This window comes from Haliaeetus leucocephalus, unplaced genomic scaffold (assembly GCF_000737465.1).
Source record: "Haliaeetus leucocephalus isolate CR32 unplaced genomic scaffold, Haliaeetus_leucocephalus-4.0 Scaffold130, whole genome shotgun sequence".
Taxonomy (NCBI): Eukaryota; Metazoa; Chordata; class Aves; order Accipitriformes; family Accipitridae; genus Haliaeetus; species Haliaeetus leucocephalus.
The window spans coordinates 2,532,466-2,552,209 of record NW_010972566.1 but is presented as its reverse complement, the minus strand read 5'-3'; the positions used below and the strand labels follow the sequence as shown (position 1 = coordinate 2,552,209).

Here is a 19,744-nt window from a genome sequence, read left to right as displayed (position 1 = left end):
AAATTTTTCAACCCCCCCCCCCCCCCCCCCCGCCCTCTTTTGGCTCAAGATTGAAGTTCAGGCTGAAAAAAAGATGACTTCCACTTGGGAAATTTTAAAATTATTCTAACAAACTGGTGTTAAGAAACTAACAAATTGATGTTAATTGATGCTAAGAATGTCACAAAATAAAAATATATTTCCAAATTAATTATTCATGTTTAGTAAAGCAAATCGTCTCAGTTTTATAAATGGGTCCTATTAAGAACTAGTACATATGCCTATTAAAAGTTATTTTTATTATGTAAGCATCTTATGTAAAGCTATTTTTATTAGGTAATTATTTGATATATTACAGACTCTCACATTGCCTTGTCATACTTTGTACAATCATGGGTCCCTGAGTGCTAGTTAATACCTCTACCAATGTATGTACCTTTATTAACAGCATGCTAGGCAACTAATCATTTCTACCTAGACACGAAATCCAAATAACCTTCAGAAGCCATAAGCCCAAGTGTGCCGAACCTTCAAGTCCATCAGCACTCAACAAACTCACTCTGGGAGGCAGGAAAACAAATGCTGTAACTCGGTAAAGCCTAAACTTCATATGAAGTTATATGCTTATGAAGTAACAGTTTGTAGAAGTTACATGACTTAAGCAAACTAACCTCAACCGAACAGCTTTCGTAAAGCCTGACAGGCAGAGGAGCGTCTCTTCGCAGAGGGCTGGTAGCTCTTTTTGCGGTACTGGGCAGTGCACCAGCAGAGCGCACAAAACCACTGCCGGGGAGCTTACTGTGGGACTGGCAAAAGCTTCAGCTAAATCAGAGAAGTTTGGCCACTTTGGGGCTGAGCTAGACAAGCTGTTTTCGTCAGAAATAGGTTTCCCTTCTCGCATCACTATTCATCCATCCTCCAACTGAGAATAGAGAGACTAGCTGCTTGCCCTGAAACAACATTCTCCAAAGGCTTGCTAACAAATTTGCCGTATGAAAGTTGCATGAAGTTTGGAATATTCCAGCATGGCATCGAAGTGTGAGATTATAATGAATTTTTTAGGCGTGTTCCAGTTGTTTCAGGAACACAACATAAAAAAAAGTTATTATAAAAACCCAGCATATTTTCAAAAACCTCAAAAATGTAAATGCTTTTCATCTTAAAAAAAAGTATGACTTGCATGAGTAGAACATACAAAAGAAACTCCCCGACATTAACTATCGATGAATGTATTCATTGAAATTTTGAACTCCTGTATCGATAACAGTATTTGCAGCATTAAGACATGGTAAAACTTTCGTTTTCCCACAAGTCCAATGTAACGATAGTTTAATTTCAGAATTTACTTCCAAATGTTGTTAAAGCACTAATTCTGCAATGTATGTTTGTATAATGCACTTATATAATGCCTTAGTATAATAAAATATTTTCAAAGTAAACAATAAACAAAAATCAGTACTCTTTCAATTATCAATTCTGAATCTATACCCAAACTGCCAAAGTGCCACCTATCATCCATCTATTGGAAATTCACAAAACTGCCATTCACATTTTTAATAATGTGGTTATAATATGATGGTACATACTTCAGCGAGCAGCATATCAAAATATTTTTCAGCGATTTTCACAAAGACTGTAAGCACCATCAGGCTAGACTGAACTTTCTGAAAGAGATTCATTTTTTAAAATAAGCTTGAGGTCCAGAGCAGGACTAAATTGCTAGCTGGGATACACGCGCTATTGTTTAAAGTATAAAAAAAAACTTGAATGCAACGTTGAGAAAGTACTAGGATGAGGAAGCAAAACTATCAGTTTAAATGAAGATATAATAAGGCTCTCCAAACTTGAGCAGTAGGATGGAAATTCGTCAGGGTTACAATCCCACAGGGAAATGCTACTTGCCATCTGCAGTGCTGTGGGCACGGTTCTGGCAGGGAAATCAAGTTACTAAACCAAGTTGTTATAAAAGGAGAATAAGTAGTATGGTGGCAAAGATCCACCCAAGTGAAAAGCTCTGTTTGGTAGAATTAATTCTGAATTTCATACTTAGAATCAATTTACTTTTATTTTGATATAATTATCTACACACTTAAAAACGGGACATGTTTATTTGAATTGCAACTCTATTACAGCTTGGTCCCCACCTACGAATAATTCCTTCCTGCACTGCTTGCAGATCAGGTGGTGTCATATTTATTGCTTAAAGATTATTATTTCATTTTACTGTAATGAATATTCTCAATATAAGCCAATAAACAGTATCTGCAAATAATAAAAAAAACCCTAGAAGAACATGGTCTTTGATTAGCTGAAAATACATTATTGATGGATAATTGTTTGGAGCTGGTACAGTTTTTAAGTAAATAGAAAATTAATTTTACTGTTTTCCAGAATGTATTCCTGCAATTCAAAGAGTAATTTCTTTCTTTCCATCAAGGTAAAGCAGAGACACTGTGCAACATAAAAGGTTACAGTGAAGAAGTGGCTGCAAATGTATGTTCCCAAAGGGAGCAATAGCAGATGCTACCTGGGAGTGACCAAAAGAAAAAAAAAAAAAAAAAAAAAAAAAAAAAAAAAAAAAAAAAATTAAGACAACCTGATTTTAGACTGTCGTGGACAAAAAAAGGAGAGGAAGGAAGGGAAACTAAAGGAATATAAACAACATTTGCCAGATATTTAAAGAAATAAATTTACTGCATGTAAAGCTGATATGGCATACCGTTTGCAGTGTACCTGCAAGCTCTTGCAGCCAGACTAACTTTTATGGCTGATACAGTTCCTGGCAGTTGGGGTTTTTTTGTGCTTTTATGTAAGGCTCTGCTTACAGTCCTCACCGCAATAAAGCCTTTAGCTAAATTACTTTTTTTTCCATCTTGTAGGAAATTATTCCTTCTATACAACAACTGTGAAAATGCTTGAGCACTCAATTAGAAACACTAACAGTCCCTTTTACAGTTTGAATTGTGACTCAAGTGCACCTTGTATTACTCCTGGCATCTTTCTCATGAGTTCACATGTTAAAATTATGCCCTTGCCTATCTGTCACACTGGAAGAACTGCAGTGAATGAGACATTATGAATTGTTTAGGTTACAGGATTGCACATCGCATGTGTGTGTAATCTCTGTTATTGACAGTACAAAAGAGAAACTCTCCAATTTTTTCCAACCTGATTTCCTTCCCCCTCCTGCTCCCTTTCTTAAGGCAGTATGTTTTGCATTCTCTGCTTATCAGCCTGTTCCTTAAGCTTTACATTACACTGCCAGTCCTTGCACTTGCAAAATTAAGTAGAACTGGACCCTCCTAATAAATGCCTATTCTCCTTCACTCAGTTCTTCACTCTAAGCTTTTTCACGCAGCTTAAATGCTGTCTTCACCACCCCCCTTTCCTCACTCCCCAACTTGATTTTGTGATGGGAAGGCCTTCATTTACCCTTCGACTTGTTTAGGATGTTGAACTGGAGCGCTTACAGAGAAACATAGAGGATACAGAACTGAACTCATCTCACTGTTAAAAGGAGTAAAAAAAACAATCCACAAGCTTATTTTTAATAGAGGGTATTCTCTTGGTGGATTATGCTGACAGGTAATAAAAATATTAACAGAGATGCCTACAGAGCATAGATGGAGGCTTCTCAGGAAAAATGTTCTGTACCTCAAAGTTGCTCAATTCAAAATAAACGTGCACCACAAAAAAGTTAACTCTGTTAAAGGAGCAGGAATAACAATTTACAAACCTCAAAATACAATGTACAACTGCAGTCCTACTTCCTCTAGTACTTTGGCATTTTACCTCTCCTTTTACAATAACTCTTTAATTATGATTAATGAATTTCAATGACTACTGCTGTTTTAACACCAAAAAGGTGTTTCATTTCCCACCTCAAGATGTCACTATAGCTGGAGATAAAACTGCCTTTCAAGTCATAGCCATACCTTAATAAATTTGAAACTTCAAAAATATGATCCTAGTTCTAAATTTCCAGGGTTTATAATGTTTGTTTTGGGGATAATTACAACTCCACAGGCTTCTTTACAACAAAGCGCTATAAATTATCTCAGTCCAAACTTCTAATATATTTTTCTTCCCCTAGGAATCTTCTTCATAAACAGTATTTTGACAATTTGAAGCAACAGTGAGTATGAAAGAGAATTCTACCACGTGATATTTCCAATAATTCAAAGATGTATAATGTCAATTGCTTACTTATCTATTTTAATATTTACAGCTTGCACCAATATATTTTATTGCTTTGAAACAGCACACAGCAGGCAGGGCAGGATTATTGTGGTTTTGCATGTTGTGAGTTTTTTTAAGTCCTTTGCCTGTTTTCTTGACTTTAAGTTACTTCCCTCAGGTTTCCTCTGTTGAGTTATCTAATGCAATTGATACTTTTCTTCAGCAATCTTCATAATTCATCAACTTTATCTTTTATCCAAAATTCCAATGAGTTTATTATGAAAAGTTTAAGATTTGCATTGTTGCATTATTACAGCTGTTTTGGAGATGGCAGAAAAACACTGCACTTTTTTTTAAACTTCCTATTTATTAGTTGATTCTGTTTTGTTAAATGTCATTCATACAGGTTTTAAATACGTCTTACAAGATGCATGAATCACGTGAAAGCATACAGTCAGAAAAACTAGGATGGAATAGGAAGGTCAAGCCCTTGTTACAATATTTAAATACTTCTGCCAAAGAAAAGTGCCATCTTCTTATACTGAGGTCCTCACTGCTTACTCAACTGTGCTTTAAAAATCAAAACTGAAATCTGAACACAGAAGAACTTTCATTTGTTTAAACACAATATATAAGAAGCATTTTGAAAGCAGTAAGGCACTTACTTACTGCTTTTAGACTTAAGACGTGTTATACAGACAAGCTTACATGTGAAATGAAATATGAGTGCTTATAATGGAGATGCCTAAATTTTTAAAATGGAAACATTGGCAAACATTTAACTACTATGATACCTATCCATCTGATGATTAAAAAGATGATTAAGTTCTAGGGGAAAACTGATAATTTACTTTTGTTTGGAAATCTAATTATGTTTCCCCCCCCCCAGATCTATTAGTGTCTCAAAAAGCACCAATGCTCTTGCACTAAATGTACTTAATGCTGTCTGCTACCAGAAGGCTAGATTTATTCATATTCTTAAAACAGTATTAATGGAATAGCATGAATCAAAACAAGTCACTCTCAAAATGTTACATTATGTATTTTCTGAATATTCTAGAATAAGTACCTACCGCTCCTGACAAGCTTTTTTGCTGTCAGAGAAGGAAGGCAAAATAGCACAAATAGTAAGGACACAGCTGCTCTGACAACAAGAGCAAAGCCACGAGCAAAAAGGGACAATTTCTCTTGCAAGACTTTTCTAGTTAAAATCCTCCTTAGAGTTCTAACAACATTATAGCTTGCTGCTTCTCCTGACAGTCCGTAAACAAGCAAACATTTTAATAAGTACTTTCTACAGTCCAAAACATAGACACTGTGCAGTTATAAGTAAATTATTAACAATTTAGAAATCTGCAGAAGCCTGTCTTTAGTCTTGATGCTTTCCATATGCAGTTATAGAGAGCCTCAAAACTCCTGTCAAGAGGAGAAATACAGGGAAAAGACTAAAAAGGAGCAGCGAGTCCTCTGTATGTTCCTGTCTGTTAAGCGTAATGAATCTTGTGTTCCTACATAATACAGCTATACTATCGCTACGTGCAGAACACCAGTGCAGCTGGGTGATAAATATTTTAAACATGACAGCTGACAAAATATGTAAATAAACTGCCTGTTTATTCATTTTTACATGTTTAAATTATAGACAATACCTCCCTTCCTCCCCCCAGAATATATGCAGTAGGAATGCTGGGCACCCTGCACCAACTGTTTCATTCTGAAGATGGGCTCCTATTGCACCACCTGCCCTATTTATGTATTTCCTTCAATGCCAAGAAGTGCTCAAGTATTGAATGTTCAATTCATTAATCTACTTTTGGCTTTACTCAGTATGACAAACTAGTCTAATTGAGTTTTTGCAGTTCTGTCATTATCCACATCAGTTATGTCGTTTTTAAGATCACTACCATCACAAAGCAAACCACTTCAAGCAACTTAATGGAAACTGCAGTCAGCCCAGACCAGCCACCAGACTGTCACCACAGTTAAATGGACCCTCATGAAACTCTGGAGATGAAAATGGCCTATCTGCCAATATCATGTTTTCAGTTTGCTAAGAACACGTTGTCCTCTCCCTCATTTCAATGAGAAAGGAGTCTACATGGATTTGTTTTATTTATCTGAAAGGCTGAAATCTCAACAGCCCCAGAATACATTCACTACTTAATGATGACAATTAAATATACCACCCCCCCAACAAAATCAAAACCATATAGCTTCCTCTGGCAGAGTACAAACTGAGTATATCAAGGCTAGTCTCAAAAGTTAGCAATGTGCAAAAAAAAAATTATAAAAAATTAAAAAGCGATCCTATATATTTGCTGTCTGAATACTCAAAATCCCAAGGCCAAAAGTGACTTTTTCACCTTTTGATACCGACAAAAGTTTACTGCATTCCTTAATCGCCAACCCAGTGTAGCAGCAGGCTGAATTTCAGGAGTGCTGTTGAAATCTGGCAGAGAACAGCTTCACAACACCTACTCTTCTTTGTGCTATTTCCATTTTTTCTACTTTCATGTGCTAGGTTCGCTGAAGATCACTAGTTTTCTTGTTACAATCTTCTAAGCAGTTGTTACCCAGTAAGAAAAAATTAAACAATCTAAATGTCTAAAAGTAAACTACCCTGTGTAAAGGTAAAACTGCAGATCGCAGTGGCTTTACCTCTCCGATACCACAGGGCCACCGTGGGCTGCACTGAACTGAGCTTCTTGGGAACTGTTGGCAAGAGATTCTCCCTCTTCCTGTGAAGTTCTTCCAGGCTGAGTTACTACTCTCTACAGCCTTTAGATATGCCACTTCTCTACAAATACACTGAGGAGGGGATGAAGGTGGCATCAGAGAGAGAAAGAAGAAATATTTAAGATGCAGAAAGCTTGCACCAATGGCCATAAATAAATGCAATGGGAAAATTTGGAAAAGATACCTGACCATCGGACATCAAGTGTGAGAAAACCTATTAACAGGAGTAGCGGGAAAACTGCCCTTCAACTTTCAGGGCTGACACACTCAAGAGAGGAGGAGGATTTGACGCAGTTGCTTGTGACACTGCTGTTGCTAGACTAGGTATAAGTGAACCCACAAGGTCCATTTTTGCTCTAAATTATCATGTTCTCTTACTAAACCTACTCAATTGTGTCTCAGAGGTCAACTGTGTTAACTGAAAAGAGTGGGATGGTTCCTGTCCCGGTTACTTGCAAAGACTGATAGATTATCCTACGGGCAGTTACATCCTCAAAATATGACGAAAAGCTGAATGCACGTTTGTTCTGTAACTAAATGTTGCATGCTATCCATTGAAACCAGTTTAAGAAGATCTCTTACTTCCTTTATTATGTGAAACAGGACATTATATGCATTGCTTTTCCAAAGAGAAAAGTAACTTAGATTAAAAATACATTCACTTGCCTTGTTGTGCAAATTCTAGGACTTACGAATCCCTCTGATGGCCTTAAAAATACATTCATATTATGCTCTGGTATTCAAAACAAGACTATCTCTGTCCCTTTTCCCATCAGAAATAAACTGTTCTTAATAGCATCAGCCAAATACACATCTTATTCATGGCAAGCAGAAAAAGTTTTTAAATCTAGTTTGACATCTTGGTTATTGCTTTTAATTTAAGCCATGAAACAATCTATAGGTGCAACAAAAATTTTAATAGAAAGAACTCTGTTTTTAATATGAGTTACAGAACAACGTAAGAAATAACCCCAAAGCTTTATCTAAATAAATTTCAGCTTTTCACAGCGAACTATAACTCACCATATATTTTCATTTGTGGTTTCTGGATAGCAGAAGATATTGAATTAGGCATCAAAACTTCACATCACTCTTTCAGAATTTGGTGGGTATGTGCTGGACCGAACGGCCAGGAATAATCATGCTGTTCCCTTTGGCGTAGTCTTAAAAAGATTCTGAAAGCGTCGGGGGAAATTTATCTAAGAAAATATGAAGCAGACTCAGAATGCCCAAACCGTGTAGGCTTAGTCATAAAGAAAGACTGCAGCTTGTGCAGACACTTAAATTAGCTTTAATTTAGATAAGTAAGGGATCGATAGCAATAAAGCCAGTATCAGGATGGATTTCAAAACAGGCTAGTTACTCCAGTGAAGAACCTGGCATCTCAATGGGGACCAAACAGTCTGAAGTTTCTGTAAGCAACTTCCCTGCTGTTTCCCGAACAAGCTACATTACAACATCAAGCTGTACCTCCACAGGCTGCAAATACACTTTGAGCTTTGGTACACATCCACCTCGGTATAGAAAACAGAGGACAGGAATGCCATTGCTCAGAAAGTACTGGGAATAGCATTCAACCAGCAGCGTGGCAAAATCTAGCACGTATTTAGTGATCATTTGGCCCTCTCAAACACTGATACTCTGGACAGACACGATGCCTGGACTGCTTAAGAGCTAGTACTACTAAAAAACATTAAGATAATGGGTACTTTAAATCTTAGTCACATGCAGCAGAGCTCAGACCCTGTCATTGATATTGCCACATTTGGTGATGCTGCTGACCAGGCAATTCTGCTCCCGCAGCTCGATCCCGAGCAGGGAGAACTGGCCGTGCAGAGCGGTGGCCATCACCACTTCTGCTCCCCGCTGGGACCTCGCGATGCCTGCGACAACTTTCGTACCCGAGGAGGCTGTTACACTGGTATAGCCAAGGTGTGAGTTTAAACAAAACCACGCTGCTGCGCCCCGCACGGACGCACCTCGGAGCACTCCCGTCCCTCTTTCCCGACGGCCAGCCAACGGCAGGTAGCTCTCGACCCGTCGGACGGTTCGGGCTGGCTCGGGGGGGCCCCAGGCACATCGCCACCACGCAGCCGCCACGGGGCTTGTGTGGTGTAAGGCAAGAGAGATGTACCTCGCTCCAGCAACGCGCTCACGGTCCTGCCAACGAGGGTGATGGTTGCACCGCATTTGGGATATTCTACCTGCGGCTGTTTCCAGAATAGCTGTCCTAGCAAAAGCACGGTTTTACCGCATGCGTCTATGCACTAGCACTTACCCTGTGTAAGAATGTATTAAAAAGAAAAACCTGACAACGTTAAACCAGTGGAAGTAGAAGACTAGAAGCAGCTTTGAGGTGCTTCAAAATGCCTTCCATGGTAAGATGAATTGATATCGTATTATCAGACACTTTGTTCTCTCTTTTTGGCTGCCAACCTAATGGCTGAGCTATTACAGTATCACTGTTCTTATGTTACAGCCTCAAATGCACTCAAACCTAATTTAAAATCCACCTTTTGCTCTGAAGCTGAAACCACGTTAGTGGTGAAAATGAGGCCGACTGCATCCAAATCTGCACTTACAAAATTAAGGGCAGGATTTTCTTAGCAGAAGATACTCGGCCGTCAAATTTACCAGAGATCACACCCTCCCTCAAATCATCACATATGACTTTTCTCCCTAATGAAAAAAAAGATAGTTGCAATGAGCCAGGGTCATTATTTTTTAATGTCACCACTTTCTGCGGTATGGGAAGTAAAAGGAGACTTAGGCTTCTTCCCTAGGGACAGTGCATTTCCAGATGTATGAAAGAATAAGCAGATATTGCTTAGCATCTCGAAGCCTTGTCTACAGAGGCACTGTACATACATACAGTTAGTAAGAGATAAAAGTCCTGGCCCTAGAGAGCTTCTAGTCAAAACAGATGAAAGGATGGGAAAAAAAGAAGTAATATTATCCTCTTTTTATATATATATATATATATATATATATATATGAAAGCAAAGAACCAAGAAAATAGGTCATTTGCCCAAGACTTGAAGGAAAGCCTGTAAATATAAATTCAAACTTAATACTTCCGAAGTCTCAATCTGGTATCACAAAACCATTATTTCTCCCAAAACAGCATATTAAGGAAATACCATCAATAACAAAGCAAACTGCAGACCAGAAAGATCATAAATAAAATACCACATAGAAATGTAAGTATGAACAATTCTGATTTTTGAAAACTTTCTCTTGTGTCCGATTTGAATAATTGGCTGTTTCACAGAAGCTGGCAAATATATGTCTCTTGTAACAAAAAGTCATTGTGCAACAAAACCTTCTATTTTCATTTATAATTATCTACCACAATATATCGATCCCTGTGTTGACCACAGTCAAAATACTCTAATGGCTGAAATATGAGGTCAAAACGCAAGAGAGGAACTCCCTCCTGGATAAGGAAAAAGGACAAAAGGAATATATTTAGGGAAGTCTGAGGAAAAAAGAACTGAACTTGTATCTGAGAGCTACTTGTGGATGCATTTTTTGTTGCATATTTTATACTTTTCTCCTCCAGTATCAAGCGAGAACTGACTGTATTGCAGTTGGAAAAAAAATAGCTATACTTCAAGACTCTCCCCTTTCCCACAGTATCTGTATTCCTCTAGCATTTATATTTGATGAAGTCTTTTTAAAAGAGAAACTAATTCGTAAAAAAAATCCACACTGTGGTGGCAAAGACATAAATCTCTCACATTGTCCCCAGAGCCTGTCTCTTTAGGATTATTATAGATTAGATTATTATGGAAAGGAAGACTTAAATATCTTATTTACCTGAACAGCATCATAATACATTTTCTTGCCTTCTTCATCTGTCTTGTCCGACATCAGCCATGCCTTGAGCAAATATTCATAAAAGCTATCCCCAAGCCCTCCAATGGAGACGTGATCTTAAAAGGGAAGAAAGAGATTGAACAGCAATTTCATCTTCAGCCTGGGCAATAAAATACAATTACAGTTTGAAACAGTGCGTTTAATGATCTCGTCCTACAATAATCTTTAATAAAAGTAAGCCTGGAACCTCAGGAAAAACTTAACTGGTATACACAGGCAATTATTTCTTTAATTGCTAACTTTTTCATCAAGCTAAAGCACCATAGTTATTTAATATCCACAGCATGCCATAGGAGTTCATGGCAAAGAAACAAGAATTTATATGTTTAACATCTAATTCATGTAGTCTTTCCCATACAAAAATGTGTTAATCTAAGTTCTTTTTTTTCTAAACCTAGGAAAAGAAGTAGAAAATGCTCCGTTTAAGTCACTTTGTAAAAAAGGCCAAAATGTTTTAGCTCCTTACTTCATAGTTGAATTTCGGGTTATTTAATGGTATTTCAAAATACCTACCCATATGTTTAAAAATAATACTACATTTTTGAACATCTGGCTGCTCTCAGAACTCAGCATGGTTCTGGAAGGAAAAAAAACAAAACAAAACAAAACACTTTGCTACATCTACAGAGGATTATTGCTATCACACTGCTTTATTCTACCCGATGCTTACTAAGTGAAATGATCTAGTACTACAGATGCTGTGATTATTCAGCTGCATGTGTTTAGGACATGACTCTGCAAACACTAATACCACACAAGTCAGACCGTTCAGTGTCAGTTGCACCAGTGATGTGAGACTTAGCGATGCTCTCAGCTGCCTGCACAAGGCTGCACTCACTTGCTGTCCAGGAGCCTAAAAGATTCTTGGCAAGATTTTAATGGGCTATCATGATTTCAGCATAGATCCCCTAAACACATGAAGTACTAAAACCATATATATATGTAAAGTGTTTCTCTAAGCTCCATTAAACAAAGAACACTAGCTAGAGGTTTTCTTTTTAAAGTTGGTGCTGCCTGGTAACATTAAGGGATTTGGTATTTATCGAGTCTTCAGCGAAAGGATTTCAAAGTGCTTTACCAGGACTACTCATTTATAACCCTCAATTTTACAGCGAGGAAGGGGCCTGCTAATTCCACCCGAGACATCCAGGATGGAGATGTGGTTACGTATATCACGCAGCAAGTCCATGAGTCATACCACAAAATTCTGGGTGTGAGAAAAGCAAAACACGCATGGGGTAATCCAGGCTCATAAAGCGAGATGCAGAAGGGTTAGTGGTACAGAGCTCACACTTCCCAACACCTAACTCTGATCGTAGCTTCAAAGTTATGCCTCTGTTGGTGGAATTCAAAAGAACACAGAGAATTTATTTTTAAACTCCTTAGTATCTTCTCTTCATGGAATGCCTCCTTTCACCTTCTGAATAGTTTGCAAAGCCATACAAATGTAGAAGATATACATTTTTCTAGTCAAACTTTATTAACAGTGTCTTTTTCCTCCGCTAGCCTGTGACATACAAAAAATAATTTAGCTTTCCAAACGTATCCTGTCCCTTTGGCTAACAAATACATTGCACCATCAAACCTGGGTTATAAACAGCTTTTTTCCCCCTTCCTCTTCTGAATGAGATATATTACATTTCTGGAAAGAATACACCATTTATTTAATTAAATGTTCATGATCCAAAAGGAAAAGAGGCTTCTTAAAAAAAAGAGAACATTTTCTATGATCAAGGGCTGATCTTTGAACAGCAGCATTTAAATGACCTTTACGGTTTCCTAAATAAATTACCATAGAAACCTCTGACATTTGCAAACTAAATAGCACAAGCACAGTTTCATCAATAATAAGCCCTGTTATTATATACATTATTGCAGTAGACAAATCCAATTGACGCATGCTGCAGCAAATCACTGTCAGTTTACTGTCAAAATAACAAGGGCTAAATGAATTTACAAGAACAATGGCAGTGATCCAGCAGTGTCCTTCACAGTTACAGCACTGCTAGAGAAGAAACGTTCAGAAACTATAACTCCCTCCCCACTTGCTGTTTGAGAGAGAATACTTCTGTCTTGTACCAATTAAGAGTCTAGGGTTTTGGTTTTTTTTCCTTTTGTAATCCGCTGAAAACAGCCTAGAAAAGCAATCTCAAATAAAACATCTCTCAAGTCTTACATTCTGATCTTCTACTATGGGAAAAAAAATTAATACATCACTGTCTGCGAACGGAGGCAACTGAATTGGAAGAGATGCAACAAGATGCTTTTGCTGCTTCAGCATGCTAGGGGCTGACCTGCATCACCATCTGTCCGTCATTTCCATGTGCAGGAAGCTACTGCTTTGTCAATACGACGTGTTACTGGAAAGCAACGCTGGTATAAACTCTAGGTTTTCTTGTGCACACCAACAAAAACTGGCATTTATGTGAACAAGGACTACATAAGACACAATTATACTAAAAATAGGGAAGTGGCAAAGGCCATAAGGCAGACTAAGGGACTGCTTTAAAGTAAGTAAGGCAGAGCCACTAATGGTGTCAGCTACTAGAAAGATCTGCTCTCGTGCGGCTCACCAAAAAGCTGAGTTTCTGTGGCTGACTGAAGCCGAGGAAGGAGGTAACTGGACCTGGCTCGCAGATGCTGAGGTGGCCTTCTAACCAAACCCAGTGCCTACTGCTGTAGGATCAACACTTCTAGTGGAGGTTTTAATGTTTTACAAAGCTGTGCTAAACCAACATGGGTAACAAGTGGGCGCACATCTCTCAGATCTGTAAGTGGATGTCAGAGTTTACACCAACATGCCAACCGGAGTTGATGGTTATGCATGCTGAGCTGCCACAGGCCTTGTGGCACGGTGACCTGAAGGAAGCCTCACAGCGTAGCAGGCTAGAAGGCTTTCTAAAGTGACGGGCATACTCCTAATTCCTAAAGGGAAAAGGTCTTTGCCTTGATGGGACAATACAACTGAGCAGCACAACCTTTTTGGACATCTTTTTCATTCAGAGAGTGACACAAAGCATTCAAAAATATATTTTATTCAATAAAACAGTCGTGCTTTGCCTTTGCAAAAATTATCTTATCTATCCAGACTATGGCCAGTCCCATAAGGACTCCAGAACCTCACTTCCACCTTAGCTGCATCCTAAACAAACTGTTATATTCAAAAACTTCTCCAGTCCTTTCCCTCTCTTGTATTGTCTAACCAGCTCCACCACTGATAATCTACAGGACCATCTCATCTGACCGTGTCTTTTCAGACCAAGACAGTGTATCTTGCTTGGTTTCTTTCAATAATGCTGGGAGGAAAAAGTACGAGAACACTGAATCACATGAATGGGATGGTGGTAGACTGAACTGAAGTAGGAAAAGTGGAAAAAGTAGGATCTCTAGAATCGCGATCCTGCACACTGCGTAGGCTTTGAACATGTTAGGAAGATCAGAGAAGGCAATGTACAACAAGAAAAGGCTCAGTCATCAGGAAGGGGCTAAGAAGTTCAAATACTTCAAAAGCATTTTATGATACCCTTTCCCTTCTAATTTTGGTGTCTCCAGTAATGGTTCCAAGGGGATTAATGCCAGGACACAGTTCTGTTTAGTTTGCTTCCTCAGTTGTTGGCATTAAACTTCAACAGAAGTCACAGCTGGTATTAACAGGAAAGACTTTTGGTTTTTTTTTATATTCAGTGGAGCCACACCACTCTAAAAATATGGAATTTGATTCAGATGAGCCGACAATGTTTCCTTAAACAGCTACTTTAGAGAGCACTTTAGATTTTTGAATAAAAGGCTTTTGTAGTCTACAAATTCCTTTCCAAAATGATACATATTCAGACATTTCCTGGCTTGCAGAAGCCATACTGAAAGATCAAAGAAAAATACATCAAAAAACAGCAAGTAGGATTATTATTTTTATATTTGTAGTAGTTTTTACATTGTACAGAACCTCAGATACAATGTGAGTTTTTACACTTTATAAAAAATTCTTCATATATTTATATATATATACATACACAAAAGACATGTAACAGCGACTGAAAGAAGTTAATAACTGTGAACAGCACACTGATAGACAGGTCATAGTACCAAAGAAGTGATCTACTTACGCTGGCCCCATTGGCCACTGCTGGGATTCAGATAGTTGGGGTAAAGGCCCTCTGGTTTATCCAGTCGATTTAGAACTTTTCGAATATTCATTACCTATTGGAAGGGTACAAAACACTAAGCACTGATCCATTTCCCCCCCCCCAAAATTAAACAGTGTCGGTACAAAAATCTTAAAGCGCAAATATCCCTAAAAATAAAAAAATAGTCTTGTTCAACACGTATACCTGAATACCTCTGTGCAATCATCTTACTGTTAAAAAAGATCCTCTAAACTGATATTGCCCCGTAAACAAGCTCCTCAAAACCTCGAGTTTCTGTGTCAAGTGTCAGTAATGAGACAACACAACAGAAGCAAGCTCCGAAGTTCGGGACTTGCCATACAAAGCGTCTCGCCCCTCCACAGCATACCGAAATTCACGGAGGCTAGTTGCCTTAACTAAGCTCAGCTACTTCGTATATTCCTCATACACCCAAATCAGAAGTGGTATTAAATATTAAGCCCATCACCTAGTTCAGATGCAGAAGTGAATTGTAAAGCAGTTTTGCCTGGAAAGGAAAGCTTCATCCAGCCAGCCTGCCCAGCAGGAACCCACGCAGCCCTGAGCGCTCCGCAGGCACTGTTAAGGAGCTCGCTACAAATGAGAGGCCCGGGGAAACAATTACAGTCCAGATGCTCTGCAGCTGGAGTCATTCAGCAGCACAATCCATTGCAGGGCACATGAAATAATTTATACTGAATTTTTAACATTCACAGAAAAAGCAAGCGTAGCAACTTGGGAGAATGAAGATCCTGAGCACCACGGACCAGAAATCGTAACAAAAAGGTACTGACAGCTTCATTATAACACCCTGAATGCCTAGAGATCAAGTGAACTAGCTGCTGAGAAAGAAGATAAATTAGCTTACACCAAGCTGCAGAAGGATTTCTGTTGTGGTACACAAACTGCCTTCTGCATCTTGACACTACATTGCTAACAGTCATGGCCCAAATGCAGGCTGCGAGTCCTAGACCTCATTTAATGAATTCTTCTATGAATTCTTCCATGCAAAGCTTACTCCAGTGTTTCTTCTTCTTTATCAAGCGTACCAGCCCTGGAATGTCTTGCCTCGGAAGGCTGTGGAATCGCTGCCTCTAAAGGGTTTTAAAAGCAGCTTACACAAACAGATTTCCAGCATCTTGCAGCTATAGCTCAGTGCCACTTTGGAAGAGAACCATAGGCTAGGATTTTTAACATACACACTTTCATCACACTTTAACTGTCTCTTAGTAGAACAGATGTTATACATTAAATTACCATAAATGTCAAAAGATAATTAAGTTATATAGTAAGTTTGTTTCTGGCTTTTCCTGGGTGCTGCCACCCACCCCATCCCTCCCCGCCTCAGTTCAGATCTATTTAAGAGAAACTCCGTCTTTAGATTCACCCCTAAATAATTAACATTGCTAGGAGTTTGTTTCACAAAATTCACTCCAGTGCTGACAATGGTATTGCAGCAAAGTCATTCAGTCCTTTAGTCTGCTACAACTAGTATTCACTTTAGATTTGACCATTGCTTTTAAATCTACCACTAAACATTTGGAATGTCATTTTAATTACATTACTAGATAGATAGTATCAATTTTAGCTAACATGGGGCAGTTGCAGTAAGAATACAAAACCAAAACAAGTGGAAGTTTTAATGAGGAAAAAAAAAGATAAATGATACAGTGTATTATAAAGAACAGGACTTGCCTACTATTTACACATTGAAAAACAATGCAAAATTGCTTAGGGGGGAATTGAGGGAAGGAGAAGAGGAGTTGCTTTTTTCCATGGCTCACGTAAATAAAAAGTATCCAGAAGACAATGTTATAAAATTTCGGAAGAATTAGTAAGCACAGTAACTGTTTTGTCAAAGGATGTTTTTTTGTTTGTTTGTGGGTTGTTTTTTTTCTTCCCCCAAAGAAAGTTCAAAGCACATCTCTCAAAGGTCAGTGCAATAGAAGGGCTTTCTGACCTCACTGACAGCAGCGATATTATACAGCATTTTGAAGACTAAACTTGCTGAATTCACACAAAGTAGCCACGGTGCTTTGCTTTCTATAGGCATCACATATTATCCCCAATATAAAGTCAATTTTTGTTTTCACCACATTCAGGTGAAGTACTGAAGAAAGCTCTACGGTCTGATTGTTTAATGGGATACTAATTTGGAACATAAACAGAAATAAAGTGTTTTATGGGGCCAAGTAAGTGCTATATACAAGAAGATGCATCACAATGATTTTGGAACAGATTTTTGACTTTATAATATGAAAACACACCAAGGTGATTAGGGAAACATCCAGAAAAGATCTACCTCCTGTGACAAATGCTTATTAACTGCGGAAAATCTCTCCCCTGAGATATTAGTCTCCCAACACGTGATGTATCTTTTACAACATGATTTTGACTGAACGGTCTAACCTTTTCAGCAAAGACAGGATTTCCAGACAGGTGGCTCAAGTGTACAAACTCCAGATGCAAAGTCCCAAATTCTGCCAAAATACTGCTGCCGCCAGAGGCCCATGGCCAATTTCGACCAATTCCACTAAGATGGGGGAGAAGAGAAATACAGAAAATAACCATGAGCATCTATAAGGCAATGCTAATAAAATATAACAGGTAGTAGACATACTGTTATCAAGAGAAGATAATTAATTTAAAGTGTACTTAATAGCTACGTAAGAAACCATGCTTCAGCAGCCTTCCACGACTTCACCACAGGACTTTGAATTACTTCGGTCCAGTTCTGTTTAGGCTTGTAAAACCACTTCTTGCAACAAGCCAGTCTTTTAGCTCATGAATAGCTCCATTACACCTATCACTGTACCAGTGTTTCACTGTACGATATCGCGTTTAAAGACATTACAGAGTATGAGAAAACATTCTCATACTTCACCTGTTTTCCCTGTATTTAACACAACACTCTCCAATTCTAACTCTTCCTTCTACAGTGCAATTGTTTATTATCTTAAAATACTGCATATATACAGCATAGGCTTTAAGTACTATGCTTTAAGTACTACATGCAGTATATTGTTCTTAACACCCGAGAATTTAACAGAGTAGGATATGTAAGCGTTGTCTGTCCAGGCAATCTTACCAGGATGGGTAACTTAAGTTTTAATTAAGACTGAAAGATACTTCACAGCAAAATTAATCTCAGGTTTTGTGCTGAGAGTAGAGAAAAGCACATTTATTGCTAAATCCCCACTAGAAACTAAGCTGGTTGAGATTCAGGACGAAAAGTCTGCTGAAGTTTCATTACAAAAAGGTGGGGTTTTTTTCCCTTGAAATTTCCAGCAGCAATATTCAGAACCCCCCCTGAAATTAAAGAAAAGCTAGCCAACTTTCTGGAGCATCTAGGTGAATAATGACATATTAGACCAGCATATTATTAGCATGAATGTTGGATATAAATACACTTATTAGGTACTGGAATGTCTTCCTTATTTTCAAGTTGTAAACGGCATTAAACACACACATACACACATATAAAAATAAAAATTTAATTTTACTTTTACACATAAGCAGCCACTACAGTCATCAGTTAGCACTTGCACAACCATAAAAATCGGGTATTCTTCCTGAGCTAAAATGTGAATCATACTATGAAAAAACAAAGCAAAAACCCCAAGGAACCCCATCTTTAGTTCATCATGATGGAAGTCCTCTGTTGCATTAAAATTTCTTCTTCAAAAGGTCAAGTATTTATAACTGAAGTTTAACCAATATAATGAAATTAAGGCTCCATTAAGTGAATTTCCCCACTAGCTATATTAACACATTAGTTTGAGATTTCTGTCACACACACAAAATAAAAACAAGTCATTAAACTTTAAAAGCAGAGTAACGGCTCCAAACAAAGAGCACATTCATGTTCTACTTAAATATCACGGCTTTAAACTGTGCAACACCTTTGGCTGCCTGGCCTGGAGCTGAAGGCACCGCTGGAACTTACTCAAGTACCACCAAAAATAAACCCAGAATATTACCTACTGATAGGTGGATTTGTATTGTCCCATTTCTGAAGTACCATAGCATCTGCCAAATACTCCCCATAGGTATGCTACAGATTTTCTTTTTCCCAGACCATAAAGCATTGAGTGACCAAGCTTATGCGACTGCTGAGCGGAGGGAGCACGTGGTGGAGCAAAAGGAAAGAGGACAGATGTGGCTCCCCTGGCTGACCATAAAGAGGCCGGGACTCATGGAAGTCCCCTGATGCAAATGATTGCCCAAAACGCCAAAGGAGAAAAATGTTTCTAATCTTCATAGCTGCAGACAAAAATCAATGACATAATGAAATCGGGGTACTGCAAAGATGCACGCAATCGAACTTTGATATGATATTTGTACGATAGAAACAGAACGCAAGTTTTATGGGATCTGAATATCTCATTTTAAGAGCAATCTTACAAAGATTAGAATGCTTTTTACATCTGAGGAAAACAAAAGCAAAGAGAAAAACCCGCCTGGCTTACAAGCTGTCTGCACTTCAACCTACTGTGGGTCAGAATTTTTCCAAATGGTGACATAAAAGCATAAGATATTAGAAAATAAGATCAAGGTGAGTACTGCAGACAACATGTCTGGAAACCTCTTATCTACAGAGTGAAGAGCTTACACCTGCAGACTGATTATTCACCCAAAACCAGGCACCATCTCTGGGACACACTGGCCAAAGTCCTGCCTAACTGCTGACTTCTGGGTGAAAATATTTTAGCTTGTTTCCAAATCGCCCAGATTAAAACAGATGACATAACATACTACTGGTAAATAAAGCTTGCCAGGGGGGAAAAAAAAAAAAAAGGTGAAATATTTCAAGGTTTTGAAAAGTTCCC

General features: G+C 38.3%; 1 protein-coding gene across 1 annotated transcript in view; it reads right to left on the bottom strand.

Annotated features, from left to right (window-relative positions):
- The window catches only part of MAN1A1 (mannosidase, alpha, class 1A, member 1), a 110,693-nt gene that overhangs the window by 13,203 nt on the left and 77,746 nt on the right, over positions 1-19,744 (bottom strand). The window contains exons 5-7 of the mRNA XM_010585848.1: positions 17,325-17,448; positions 14,877-14,970; positions 10,714-10,829 (exon numbers count right to left, since the gene is read on the bottom strand). Of these exons, the coding sequence (XP_010584150.1) occupies positions 10,714-10,829; positions 14,877-14,970; positions 17,325-17,448 (334 nt within the window). The remainder of the gene's footprint in view (positions 1-10,713; positions 10,830-14,876; positions 14,971-17,324; positions 17,449-19,744) is intronic.